Below are 14,911 nucleotides of genomic sequence, written 5' to 3' on the forward strand. Positions count from 1 at the left end.
AGCCCTTTGTCCTCGATAAATATGCCCTTAAATCTTTGTGTTTCGATGTAGTCTCCTCAGACGTTCAAAGGTCTGTATGAACTTCAGATTAAGTGGCTACATTTAAGAAGTATTAATAGACTACTCACGTCGAGTTCGAAGGTCTGCATGGCGGTCCGGTAGGCCCCTGAGACGGGGGTATAGAGTCTCAGCACCTCCTTGATGACACAGTCCAGGTACTTGAGGCTCACGATGGTGTCCAGCCCCAGCTCTCCGGGCACAAGGCAGCCATTGTGGAGAAGCCCCCGGACCCTCAGCTCCTCCCTCAGGCGCTCCAGGACGGTAGGGTGTTTGAGGAGCTGCATGATGAGTGAGGTGCTCGCACTGGCCGTGGTGGCAAAGGCGGCAAAGATCAGCTCGATAGTGGACTCCTGTGGGAAGATGGAGGAGAAAGAAGTCAGTGCACTGGTTTGAGAACATGTCTGCTTATAAGTTATGGGCACTCAAACTGTATTCTGGCTTTGCTTCTGATCGAGTAAAGCGTCCAGACAGTGGCCATATTTAGTATTTGTACGCTAAAGTCTGACGGTGAATATCAGCCAAATGTCCAGCCATAGCCACGATTACTTTGTACGCAATATGTAACCGAACATTAACAGCTTTTCACACCCAGCGTGTTGTCAGCGGCATTTTGATTTCTTTTGAAAGTATGAAATATTGTGAAGCAAACTCAACCTTGGACCTCACGTTACCTTTGGCACGAAACCGTTACCCCACACCTCCTGCCTGCCGTTTGTTTCATAATGACCGATACATCATAAAAGTATGATGCTTTTAATTCCTAAAAAGTCCCAGTCCAATAACAACAGTTGGTGCACGATGAGGGCAGTGGAATAAATAACCCCACCAACATAACATCATTATGAACCCCTGATATGCCATCATCAGTGTCGAAACACATCTCCGCCTCCTCGAGGAGCGTGCGTCAGAAAACTGCAGGAGAGTGCTTCAGCATGGGCCTCTGCGACAGGGGCTCCCCAGTTCACTTTGTGTGTGTATTTATATACTGTGTGTGTGTGTGTGTGTGTGTGTGTGTGTGTGTGTGTGTGTGTGTGTGTGTGTGTGTGTGTGTGTGTGTGTGTTGTGTGTGTGTGTGTGTGTGTGTGTGTGTGTGTGTGTGTGTGTGTGTGTGTGTGTGTGTGTGTGTGTGTGTGTGTGTGTGTGTGTGTGTGTGTGTGTGTGTGTGAGTGTGTGCGTACAGGAGGCCTCTTTCAGACCCCTAGCAGGGGGAGTGTTGACTTATTTTTGGCCCTGGACTTAACCCAGAAACCACAGTGAGCGAAATAGAGGCAGCGAGAGTTGAGTTTCCACAGAATTCCTCAGAATTACTTTAATAGGTAAATAGAGGGTGTGCCTGTCTACGAATGTGTGTGTGTGTGTGTGTGTGTGTGTGTGTGTGTGTGTGTGTGTGTGTGTGTGTGTGTGTGTGTGTGTGTGTGTGTGTGTGTGTGTGTGTGTGTGTGTGTGTGTGTGTGTGTGGTGTGTGTGTGTGTGTGTGTGTGTGTGTGTGTGTGTGTGTGTGTGTGTGTGTGTGTGTGTGTGTGTGTGTGTGTGTGTGTGATTCTGTTACCGTCTGCCCACAGGCATCAACTTAGCATCCCTGCAGTCATATTTTACATATAGCTGTATATCATAAGTCACTTTAATTGCTTATGATGCCAAGATGATTTGTATGAGAAAGTATGCTAATTGTGTGTGTGTGTGTGTGTGTGTGTGTGTGTGTGTGTGTGTGTGTGTGTGTGTGTGTGTGTGTGTGTGTGTGTGTGTGTGTGTGTGTGTGTGTGTGTGTGTGTGTGTGGGTGTGTGTGTGTGTCCTTGTATTACTATACTTGTGGGGACCTACATCTGTTTACATAGTCATGTGTGGGGACTCGCCTCCCTTATGGGGACAAAATGGAGGTCCCCATAAGGGGGATCATTAATTATAGGGTGAAGACTTGGTTAGGGTTAGGGTAAGGTTAAGGGTAAGGTTAAGGGTAAGGGTAAGGTAAGGGTAAGGGTAAGGGTAAGGGTAAGGGTTAGGCATGTGTTGGTTATGGTTGAGGATAAGTCTCCAGGAAATGCATGTAAGTCAATGTAATGTCCCCTGAAGTGATGTGTGTGAAGTGTGTGTGTGTGTGTGTGTGTGTGTGTGTGTGTGTGTGTGTGTGTGTGTGTGTGTGTGTGTGTGTGTGTGTGTGTGTGTGTGTGTGTGTGTGTGTGTGTGTGTGTGTGTGTGTGTGTTTTCAGTCAGCCAAGACGGATTCCCTCTGGCAGCACTCTGCTAGGTAAACAGTGAGTGTGGTCTATCGTGTGTTTGTGTGAACACACAGCATTAGAGCGAGGATCTGCGCAATACGTGTTAACGCCGTGTGATGGAGTGGCTTCTTGTGCGTCTGGCTTCCCTCCAGCACCCCCCCCCTCCCCCCCCCCCGCGCGCTCAGGTGATGTCTATGCGTTACCTTCAGTTCCTGCATGGTGAGCTCGGTGCCGTTTTCCTTGGCGCTCCCCATCAGGACGTCGAGCGCGTCGCTGTAATCCTTCCCCTGGGAACACAGCGGCTTCTCTCTGATGGCCTTCTCTATGCTTTTCTGCAGGGCGTCTCGCGCGCGGATACCCTGTGAGGAAAGACACGTTATCATTAGCTACCGACATAGATTGATTTAAACCAATGTACCCATGCCTTGTATGTACCCACACCACATCAACTAGCGTTCGGTCCAGACATGAGGTCGTCAACACGTACCTTCCCGTATCCGCTGAAGGGCAGGTCTATCGGCAGGCTGAAGAGGTTGTCAACGAAGTCCTGGAAGGTGGAGAACAGATGCCTCATCTCCTCCTCCGACACCCTGAATCCCAGCAGCACCCTCACCGCCATCGTGAACGACAATCTCTGGCTCTCCCTGGAGGAAAGACAACACGTGAGGACCTCGATCGTATCTGTGGATAGACCCTGACTTCCATCCCCATCTCGAGACCTCAAGGCTTCAAGCTTCACACGCCGATGACGTTTTGCTTTATTCCCAACAGTCTCTTCATGCGTTCCTTCTCGTAGCAATGACCCTGCCCCGTGTGCATCCCTTATGAATGCGTTTCGACTCTAGGACTGTCGGCGTACCTGTAGACGTTGATGGGCTCGGGGTTGGAGCTCCACACTCGGAGGCTGTCCTGGATGACCTGCTGGATTTTCGGGAGGTAGGACTCCAAGGCCTCGTGGCTGAACACTTTGGCAAACACCTGCACGGACAGAGCAACAGACAACACCCTTCAGATATATATACGACTTCGCACAAGCATAGAGACATTCGTTCGAACGAGTGCAAGCGCCGGACTTCAGTGTGGGAAATCATGACTGACGTATGAACCGACGGCAGAGGGCTGTCATATTTAAATTAACGCGTTCATCCCTTGAACTAAAGTCGATGTTTCTTCAATATAACAGACTTGCCTTGCCTTGACTCGTGGATAACGGTACCCCCCTCTTTTCCCCTTCTGTCACATCTCTGACATATGTTCTAATCCGTCTCGCTCGTCTCGAATTATACGTAGACAAGACTTTCCGTCGTGTGTTCAATCGTATTCATTTCCTTATTCATCGCCCTGCCCTCTTTACAGAGACGTACACACGGTGGAGGTTTCGCCCTGTAGTCAGCAGAAGCAGAATGACAGGCAGAGAAGGGGGGGGGGGGGGGAGTTAAATCTTTCCTGGCTGCTCGGGGTACTTCTTTGTAGGAATCAGTCGACCGGTCGTCAGGGTTGTTTGGACAAATAACATTCCTTCTGATTTACAAAAACACCCCTAAAAACAGTCTTGAACATTGAGCAGACTGGACACGAGTCAGGTTATATTAACACGGTCATAATCCATTGGGTTCTACTCGGCGAAATGCCAGCTTTTAGTCGTGAACACGAAGAATTGTAGCCATGACTTTTCGAGAGGATTGAGCTATCGAGAACTGTTTTATTCGTCACGTTGAGGAAGGCCGTGCGGGGCATTGTGGAGCCACTGGAACACATGGTTTGTGTTATCTGCGCAGCGACGTGAAAATACTTTCGAGATAAATACGTCCCTCTAATGATCAGTGGCTGGTGTATCAATTAACTTTCGCATTGACATTACGTTCGTCCGATAACTTTTAACTGTTTGTTTAATGACCTCGCTCACGTTGTCCGAACTCATAATTGCTTCCCGTCTGTGGTTTTCTCCATTTGTTTTATGGGTTCTTTTTTATGGCTTTTATGAAACATGCAGATAAACTATGAATTAACCTTCAGGACAGCCGGTACTATAACCCACGCAGAAGGGACACACTCGGTCGTGTATCTGCAATATGCTTTCAATCAGGGAATCCATTGAGATGGCAAGACAAAGTGTTCACAGAGACATCATGGAGTCTCGGAGGAAAGAAAGAAGCTTCTAGAAGGAGCCCAACATGTGGTTCCTGAGGTCGATGTTTCAGCCGCTAAACCATCAGTCGGGCGCTCGTATTTTATTTTGTCCTCTCCCTCATGTTCCTCTTATTCCAACCTTCTCCTCTATTGCCCTTTTTACATCTCTCTCTCCCATCATTCCTCCCTGCGTCCCTCCCTCCGTCGCCCTCAGAATGAATGAACAATAGTCCACTGAGCTGGTGCTGTGTGTGTGTGTGTCAAAGTGTGTGTGTGACATTGTATCGGGTGTATATATATGCTGTGTGTGTTAGGGAGTGGTTAGTGCAGATCACAGGGCGCTCTAAGACGTTAGCAGCACTACATTTCCTCTGCTGCCGCGCCCTGGGGCTGCTGGTCCCAGATCAGCTTACATGACCTGCTCTCCACCCCCGACCACAGGGGATTACACACACGATCTGACCTCAGGGCTGCGGAAGAACACACAAGGCTGCCCCTTCTTCGTTTGGGCTGGATAGAGGCCAACATACGATTGACTTGTCGCCATCGGGTCGTCCATTGGATAAGAACGAGGGTTTGGACACCACTGGTTTGGAGTCGGGTGAAACTTGGATTGGCTACTTGTGTCATATTTGTTTGTCACTTTGTTGGTTGCTTAGTTACCGAGTCATTGAACTGATTATAGTCCATCCGTCCCGTCTTTCTTTGGTTAGTTTCGGTTCGCTGCTTGAGATTTAGTGGGCGATGAAATCATTCATTTTTGGGGCTTTCCTCACAGAAATGGCTGTTAATCTGTCATTTCATATTTTAATTAGTTTCCGATCAATTGCCCGTTCACGTTTACGGGTTTGAAACATGACTCGGCGATGTATGGGCCAGCTGTGTGCTGATCACTCGCCTGAGGGCCAGACGAACACGATACAGAAAGATCAGGGGAATATCGGTTAAGCCAAAAGAGAGGTTGTGTAACGTAGTGAATTTAGCCATTTAACCCGTCTGCACTGGATTATGCATAATTGGTCAATTTGAGCGAGTGCTTTGCCTATTCCCACACACACACACACACACACACACACACACACACACACACAGACATTCATAAATAGCCGCAGCGCTACTGTGAGTCAGTCAGTCACCGTGTGTGCAGGGACGCCAAGACTGAAAGGTAACTACAGGTCAGACTAGCACACACACACGCACTCACTCTCTCACACACACACACACACACACACACACACACACACACACACACACACACACACACACACACACACACACACACGTTATGGTATCTCTCTACATGTTTGTATATGCCGTGTCACTCTGGGACAGGATTGTTGGGTCATTTTGCTGCACCACAAGAACGTGACATGTCTTCTGAAGCCTGCAGCGCATATACACACACACACACACACCCAGACTCTCACACACACACACACACACACACACACACACGGTCGTCCTAATAACGTCCATATGTCTTAAATTATGTGAAAGTGCTGCGAGCTGCTGGTTCCGCAGACATGTAAAGACTCCTTTATTCTTCTCTCTCTCCTTCTCCCTTTACTCCCACCTCTTCCCGTCTCTCCCTGCCCCTTCATCCATCCTTTCTTTTTCTTTGAAATACTTTTTATTCCTTTCTCTTAGTCAAACAAGCAGTCCACACGTCCGTCTCTATCGTCACCTCGAATCGGAAAGGATTTGCTTTGTCTGCGAGTTTAAGATGAAAAGGCGAAGTTAACGTAATGCACTAAGTCGCATTAGTTCAGCGTATTGGTCTAAACGCATGTTAACAGAACTACACCTCGCGTTCTTTAGCATCCACACACGTTTATTTAATGCAGAAAAGTAACTTCAATAGCTATTCATCATTGTATTACACTAATACGTTGAAGTGCATTCCTCAAACATCAGTAGCCTACTTCTGTGTTTTCTCTAGGACTATTACGTCCAAAATGAAAACAAAACATCCGCTGAACTGCAGCCGTCTTTATTGCCAATGAACACTAACACAGTTTAAATATTACCGCATGTTCAACTCTACATATAATACTATATTTACACTCCACGACAATTCACTAGTCATGTATGTTTTTGTATTTAAATGTGACTTTAGAGACTGATTATACGGAGTAAAGAGGCGGTAGACAGCTCAGCTAGAAATTGGCAGTGCCCTCTAGTGGTGATGAGCAGAAGCACAGGACACACACACACACACACACACACACACACACACACACACACCTCTTTAAAGCACCACTACATTGATTATCAGTGCGAGAAAAACCCGAGTCGAGAGCAAAGGAAAACCGGCCTGCATGCGAAACAGTCTGAAAGAAAACAGGTTGAGGATGTCAGGTTGAAACGCCAATCAAATACCACCACGTCCTTTTTTTTATTATTCCTTTCCAATCTCCCCCCCTCTGTTCCCCCCCCTCTGTTTCTCCTTTCCCTAAATGTAGGGATAGGGGGACGGTTCCAGAAAAAGGAAAACAAGGGGGGGAAGGAAAATGTGGAGGGTTTGTGCAGCGGAGGAACAGAAGAGAAACAGGGAGGTATGTCAGGAGGGTGAAGTAAAGAGCTGGTGCCACTGTCAACATGCTGTGTGCGCGAGGGCGCCCGACGTGGATTCTCCGTGTTATTTCAGTTTGGAGCGACATGTTTCCACTGCAGGTCACGTGGGGCTTACTGTTTACCACTTCACCTTTAAAGGTACGTTTGAGAAACCGGCTCTTAACATCCCGATAGCGATGAATATCTGAAGTGCTTTGACAACAAATCCATAAAGAAATATCATCCGTGGAAGCCGCATCTGAGCCGGCTAAAGTAACTGGATGGCCTACCTGCCTGTCAGCCTTCAACCAGGGCACACACTTATCTCGTGCCCTCATTGGTCATGTGCGCGTTCCTGTGTGTTGGGGGCGGGGCTCTGTGAGGAAGTGGCAGATTTCTTGCGGCTGTGTATTTTCAAATCCTCGCGATCTCGAGCCGGTTTCTCAAACTTGCCTGCGCCACCTTTAAAGTGTGTTTTGTCTGTTTGTATTGCTTGGAAAGCTAAAGTAAGGGTCCTTAAGCATCAACTCTGAATGCTGTCAAATGCCAGTGTTTCTTTTCTGCACTCCAGGGTTTAAAGGCAGGCAATAGCCTATTGATGGAGTTCAATCTGGAAACGGATATATTTCAGTTCATGCAGATAAAGGAGTGAGACATTGCTATAGTCATGTCCTTGATAGGAGTGGAGAAGTCTTTCTACATATCAGTGTGTCTTGTCAGTTTGTATTGCCTGGCAAGCTAAAGTAAGGGTCCTTAATAATTATCAGGGTTCTTACGGTCATTAAAAACCTGGAAAACAATATTTTTCCCAAAGTTTTGGAAAAGTCATGGAAATGGAACTAAAGTTGCATCAAATATAATTTATATTTTATCTAATTGCTGAAATAGTAATATTATAATGATAATACATACTGTATCGTATAGTAATGAAACGTAAAATAGCATTTAACTGACGAGGTATTTCGCTGTGGAGAGATTTTAGTTTTTGTAATTTTTTTGGTCATGGGAAATTAGGTAAAGGTCATGGAGAAGTCATTGAGAAGTCATTGAGAAGTCATGGAGAAGTCATGGAGAAGTCATTGAGAAGTCATTGAGAAGTCATTGAGAAGTCATTGGTGAAAAAGTGTATGAACCCTGAATTATGATTATCGGAGAGTAAGAAGGACACGTCACCTCAGAACTGAATAGTCTTCGGATACGAACCAACAATAAAAGGTAGATTTTATCGAATCTGAATAATGTCAAATTCCTGTATTTTTTTCTGCCAATGTTTCGTGAAGACTCCACGGTTTAAATTCAAGCCATATTGATGATACTGTGAATGAGGTTGGACTTGAATCTGGAAACCGATCCAAAGAAATATTTCAGTTTTGATATCCAGGTGTCGATATCCCAAAACATTGGTGTGTGACATTTGCTTTCCTGAAACTGATATACTGTCCTTTCCTCGATAAGAGAGGAGAAGTATTCTTTTCCGTCACATCGGCGTTTAAATTGAGTGCAGAAAGAAAACGTGTTAATCAAGCCTGAAGTTTCAATCAGGCGACAACAGTGATAAATATGTCCTACGGAAGAAATACGTTTATTTGAAGTTGTTTGTCAGACACTTGGAGATGAGGTGTGAGTCCATAGTGGAAAAGCAGTGTCCTTCCTCTTAGTTTCCTAGCTAACACGGGCTCGTATGGAAACTGGCTGGCTCCGCCGATCCACCGAAGGCTAATATTCTGGGTGAAAAGAGTTTTTCCGAAAGACAAACCGCAGCGAGGGCAGACGCACACTCTTCAGTTCTGGTCCACTGGGTCGGACAGTAAGCTGGTCGCTCTTTTCCTTTCTTTCCAGTCGATGTTTCGCTTCGACTGTTGGCTTTTATTTGACTGTGCAGAAAACAGGATATTGAGCTGCCAAACACACTCGACCAAATATGACAACTGCCCTCTTTGCCATCATCTCTCTCTCGTTGTTCCGACAGTCGAACATCCACCAGATATCCTGTTCAGCAAATCCCCCCCTTATCGATCTATAAGCACACACACAGCTAAATAAACTAATGTGAATGTTTTCTTCTTCCTTTTCTGGGTCATTTCCCAGGACACACCTCACGCTAACTTTCCCTTTCTTCTTCTCTTTCGTCCAAACAAACTGAAACATGTATCTAAAGACTTGAGGGAAATGCAGACGCTTGCATTCAAGCTGGATGAAAAGTGTCTTAAAAAGAAGCCGAAACAGTCGAACTGTAATATAATACCTCGTCCCCTGACCTCTATGCGGAAAACCTCTTTCCTTTTGCCTCATTAGGGTCAGAGGTCACGGGCAGAATACCAGGAAGCAAGTAGGAGATTGCTTCTGTTGCTCAAAGGCACTTCAGAAGTATATTTCATTCGACTATAACAAACATTACTGACCATATTCTCCTCTAGTGGGGTTGAGAGCAGTGGACGTTCAGGTGTGTGTGTGTGTGTGTGTGTGTGTGTGTGTGTGTGTGTGTGTGTGTGTGTGTGTGTGTGTGTGTGTGTGTGTGTGTGTGTGTGTGTGTGTGTGTGTGTGTGTGTGTGTGTGTGTGTGTGTGTGTGTGTGTGTGTGTGTGTGTGTGTGTGTGTGTGTGTGTGTGTGTGTGTGTGTGTGTGTGTGTGTGTGTGTGTGTGTGTGTGTGTGTGTTGGGCCCCCACAGAAAGCCCCTCTTTGTGCTGTGTTGGAGGCAGCCTTCCTAATCAGGGGTCATTACATGAGGTTAGTGCGGGGGTCTCCGGGGAGAGGAGAGGGGATCAGAGCCTCGATTAGACCCGGCCGACCCCTCGCTTTCCCTGGGCAGAAAAAAATATATTAATAATAATAATAATCTCCCTCCTTCCTCTCTCCTCCCTGCAGAGAGAGACTACAGACTGATTCTGATGTGTGTATGGGTGTGTTTATCGGTGGCTTGGTGTGTACGTGCATCAAATGTGTGTGTGTGTGTGTGTGTGTGTGTGTGTGTGTGTGTGTGTGTGTGTGTGTGTGTGTGTGTGTGTGTGTGTGTGTGTGTGTGTGTGTGTGTGTGTGTGTGTGTGTGTGTGTGTGTGTGTGTGTGTGTGTGTGTGTGTGTGGGGGAGAGAGAGAGAGAGTTAGGGAAGGTATGCGCCCCGGGGATAACGGATAATAGGAGGGAGAGGTAAGTGGCTGATTACCTGAAATGGTCCTGGCACGGAAAAGAGAGACAGCGAAAAGAGAGACACGAGGTCGAAAAAGGCTCTCGAGAAAAGACTGAGAAGTAAATAAAGAAAGAGAGGTTTGTATATTAGAGTCAGAATATCAGAGGAGTTAGGACAAAGCGGTGAAGATAAGAAGCTGCAAGAGGAAAACGGTAGCCTAAGTAACGGGCGATTCTCTCTCCCTCCGTGTAACCGAGGGGAGAAAGGGAGAGATGGAGGGTCCGTTCTCACGCTTCAGTAGCCAGGACGCTGCTGATAAGGCGGTATAGCTTTACACTGTGTGTGTGTGTGTGTGTGTGTGTGTGTGTGTGTGTGTGTGTGTGTGTGTGTGTGTGTGTGTGTGTGTGTGTGTGTGTGTGTGTGTGTGTGTGTGTGTGTGTGTGTGTGTGTGTGTGTGTGTGTGTGTGTGTGTGTGTGTGTCCTACCTCATTGTGTAGCGGAAGACGCCAGTGCTTTTGACAGTGGACGCCTTTATCGAAGTGCATGTGTGTGTTGGTGTGTCTCAACTGTACGGTGCATAGCGTCTTCAAAACATGAAATCGATTCAGCCGTGAAATGTTCCACACTATATGGTATCTATTGAAGAGGCTCTTTACCCCCACTCTAAATCTGTAAATCTAGTTAAATAAATTCCCCATGAATTTTTATATACGAAAGATATCATTCTGCGAGATATTTGATAGAGCCTTGAGTGCCCGAACACACTTTCATAAGACGATGAAAAGTTAAACTGATATTTGGGGATCTCTCTCTGTCTTGGTCAAAAATTTAAATACTACGCCTCAATAACTTCAAACTGTATGATAAACAAGCTTCAAAGCGTATAATGGCGCGAAAACATTATACGGAATTTGTGCGTAAATACACAAAGACCAAGATTGAAACTTTGTTCGATGTGTCTTTGAAGCCAACATGGATGATTTTCGATCAAAGCATCAGTGGAATACACCCCGTGAGAATTCCCTTTTGAAGGGTTCATCCATTCATTCAACAGATGCGTAATTCTCTTCCTGTCCCCGCGTCCGAAACACCGATCCCAACGTGCGCGTTTGAGTATCGAAGGATCGATGGAATATGACTTCTAGGGAAAACAACGACCTTTCATTCATTCGTGAAATGCTTGTCAAAGAAGACGCTTGATACCATGTGTACGCTAACGCCCGTAAGAAACACCGCTCCCAGCGTGTGCACCGGGGCGGTGGTGGCGAAGTCGATAGGGACTTGGCTTGGCAACTGGAAGGTCACCAGTTCAAGTCCCGGCAAGACCAAGTGCTACCGAGGTGTCCCTGAGCAAGGCACCGTTCCCCACACTGCTCCCCTACATGGATGATTTTCGATCCAGGGATCAGCCGAATATGACTTCTAGGGAAAAGAACGACCTTTTGAAGCGTTCGTTCATTCATGAAATGCGGGTGAAAGAAGTCAAATGTCAGACTTGATCTGACCATCAAAGTAATATCGTATTAATACCGTTTGTACCCTAACCCTTTGAAGAAACGACAATCTCAGCGTGTGCATGTGTGTGTATTTGATAGTCTGGTTGCTTCCTGACCTTCCTCCTCTTGCGGTGGATGTCTCCGATGCTGTTGGCCAGAGAGTTTGGTCCCAGCAGCGTGGCGGTGCTCTGAGGCCAGTCCGTGGTCACCAGCGTGTGTTCGCCCATCAGAATCTTACGCACGTTCTCTGCCCCCGTCACTCGGATCAGAGGCCGGCCCAGCAGATGGGTCTTGAACACGTTGCCGTACTTCTGCCTCCGTGACGAATGGAAACCCGAACCCTAGGCGGAGAGAAGACGTGAATATTAATCGTTGAGTTGAAAGGGTTTCAACGAGTACAAAGAAGTTGTGGATTATTCAAGAGGTGTGGGGTACAAATAACTTTCGGAGACAGTTTCAACTGGATACATGTTAACGTGAAGAGGGTAGAAAGGTTATCAGGCACTAACGGACGAATTATTAATGAAAACGAAAAAACGATGACGTTAAAATCGTTTTGAATGAAAACATAACATTTGCTGAAGAGATTGAGGGTTTGATTACTACTCTACTAAGTGTGAGTGTGGGAGGATGAATTATCGATACCAGAAGTTGCTTCATCGTCAATTGATTCCTGGTATTCAGATCTACATGTTTAAGCCTATCCATCTGACGCTTTTCCATTCTTTAATCCCACGAAGTTTGATACCATCGACTTAGTCACTTCATAAAGGTCTGTATTTACACAAGAAGATACACAATTACATCGTGGAAGCTTTAAGAAAGGGATGAGTTGCTTGTAAAGGATGCTTGGATCGAGTAGGACTTTAAGGGAATGGTAGAGTTTTGCTGAAAGGTGGAATTTCCCTTTACCAGCAGAGAAAGGGTGTGAGAGGAAATCCCCGAACGCTTCAGTAAATGGAGATCCCAATCATCTCCTACTAATGATATGTTGTCTTGATCTTTCTGTTACTCAATTGGAATCAGGAAAACGTGCCAGAACTGTGTAAAAGAAGGACTTCTCCGAGGACTGATGTATCGCCTGCTTGCTTTTGCTTTCTGTTCCTTTTGAAGGATGCTTTGTAAAGCTAGACAAGCATCATCAGTCTCCTCTTGCCTCCCATCACATCATTGCTAAGACTCGCTCGACAAGCCGCCAAATGACGCCAACGGTATTTTGCGAACCAGACAGAAAAGTGACCGAAACCTTTCAAGTTTAAGCTCTGCAGCGATTCTTACGACTGATTTTTAACGCTTGCTATTAATTTAAAGGAGCCTTTCGGATCTGACCTTCTCCCCAGCTTTGATCTTCACCTCTAAAAGCCCTCAGAAAGTATTTCCTCTCTCTGTGGTTTGGGGCCCAAACAGACGTTTTCTGCTGAGCCCCCACATGCTAAAAGTTACTGATGTTCCCATCGAGGACGAAACTGCAGATGTTTAAGAAGCCCCGTATAAACACCAGGTTAATTCAATGAAAGCATGCCTTCAGGACCTGATCTGAGTTCAGATTTAACATCGACCAATGAAGAGGTCAGGACAAAGGTTCTCCAAACAACTTCGAGGACAGTAAATATAATATGTACGTCTATCGAAAAGTACCAAATGAACGACAGCAGGGGACAGGAACTCCACTTGTATTTACAGACAACCCAAGAAAGGAAGCCAAGGCACAACAAGGCCATGACATCCCAACAATCATTTGTGTACTCGCCCTCTTTACTCAAATCTGCTCCAACGTTTCGATGGGTTCGTCCTTCACCCATCTTCAGCCTTTCAACGAGTTTTGTTGACATTTGTTTTTATGTTATCGTGACTATTATCACAACTATGACATCCTTGGTCGATGCTATCAGAGGGGGAAGACCAACACTGACAGCTGATATCGAGGAGACGAGACACAGAAATATCAAAGGAATGACCGTCTCGCAGCGGATGCTAAACTCGACTTGCTACTCTTTCCAAGTTGTCCAGTTGTCCGCTGCATAGCTTTCAGAAAAACATTTTATCTACATTGTTTCCACTCGGACCCACGAGAAGAAGCCGTACGGCCATTTGTTTTTCTGTTCTCTTGCTGACGATAAGACAGTCAAACTCAACACACACAACTATGACATCCTTGGTCGATGCTATCGGAAGGGGAAGAGCAACAATGAGAGTTGATCTCGAGGACACAGAAATATCAAATGAATTAGCGTGTAGCAGCGGATGCTAAACTCGACTTGCTACTCTTTACAAGTCGTCCAGATTTCTCGCTGCATAGCATTCAGAAAAACATTTTAGCTACATTGTTTCCACTCGGACCCACGAGAAGAAGCCGTACGGCACATTTACGGGCCCTCTCGCCACAGTTTGAGCAGCCTGGCTGTCAGTAAACCCCAGAGGAGCGGAGCTGGAGTCAGTTAGCGTTCTGACCCGAGTTCAGCTTTGACGCTGACCTCTAAGCGGTCCGGGTCACGGCAGAGCGAGAGGGAGCCGACCCCAGAACTGTAAATGGGCTGTTTGAGTGAAAAGAATATACATCAGCCTGAGGGCAGCTTACTGTGTTACACACACACACACACACACACACACACACACACACACACACATACAGTAAAACACACGTGCTTGTTTGGCTACACACACACTGCAAATTCATAGAAACGTACAAAAAAAACTGTGCAAACAAACAGAGGCCTAACTGCAAATTGCCGTGACAACACTAACTGGTTTGACCCCAGTTTACTCCTGGGGAAAGAGATATGTACGACTACGAAGCACACACACACACACACACACACACACACACACACACACACACACACACACACACACGGGTGACATATGTAAACATACGCGCCAAAGAAGCAGTGCTCTGAGCTGCTGTAAAACACTTTAGTCCCACATGTCTCTCGTTTCTGTATTTCCTTCGAGTGCTTTTTTTTTTTTTAATTATGTGTGTAAGCAAACTTTCCTCTTAATTTTTTCCTTTTTATTCAGAAGGGAATTCACATTAGGAGCTACTGTAACCCACACTGGAAAGCCTCCGCGTGTGTGTGTGTGTGCGTGTGCGTGTGCGTGTGTGTGTGTGTGTGTGTGTGTGTGTGTGTGTGTGTGTGTGTGTGTGTGTGTGTGTGTGTTCAGATATGTACAGTAAGTGTGTGAATGCAGATTTCTTTCTGGGTCTAACGTTAGCAGGTCGGTCGTTTCCCGTTTGAGGCGCACCTCTCCCAGCGGTGTGTGTGCACTTCATATTTCTCAGCTTCCCACTAAAGCTGCAAACACATCCTCAGTGATCCCGGTTCAATCTGT

The 14,911-nt window shown here is 46.2% G+C and overlaps 1 protein-coding gene across 1 annotated transcript in view; it reads right to left on the reverse strand.

The window, feature by feature from the left end:
* Positions 1 to 14,911, reverse strand: part of cyp26b1 (cytochrome P450, family 26, subfamily b, polypeptide 1) — a 34,885-nt gene that overhangs the window by 3,491 nt on the left and 16,483 nt on the right. The window contains exons 2-6 of the mRNA XM_034078811.2: positions 11,698 to 11,922; positions 3,137 to 3,255; positions 2,765 to 2,921; positions 2,481 to 2,636; positions 129 to 410 (exon numbers count right to left, since the gene is read on the reverse strand). Of these exons, the coding sequence (XP_033934702.1) occupies positions 129 to 410; positions 2,481 to 2,636; positions 2,765 to 2,921; positions 3,137 to 3,255; positions 11,698 to 11,922 (939 nt within the window). The remainder of the gene's footprint in view (positions 1 to 128; positions 411 to 2,480; positions 2,637 to 2,764; positions 2,922 to 3,136; positions 3,256 to 11,697; positions 11,923 to 14,911) is intronic.

The sequence above is a fragment of the Pseudochaenichthys georgianus genome, unplaced genomic scaffold, assembly GCF_902827115.2.
Source record: "Pseudochaenichthys georgianus unplaced genomic scaffold, fPseGeo1.2 scaffold_490_arrow_ctg1, whole genome shotgun sequence".
Taxonomy (NCBI): domain Eukaryota; kingdom Metazoa; phylum Chordata; class Actinopteri; order Perciformes; family Channichthyidae; genus Pseudochaenichthys; species Pseudochaenichthys georgianus.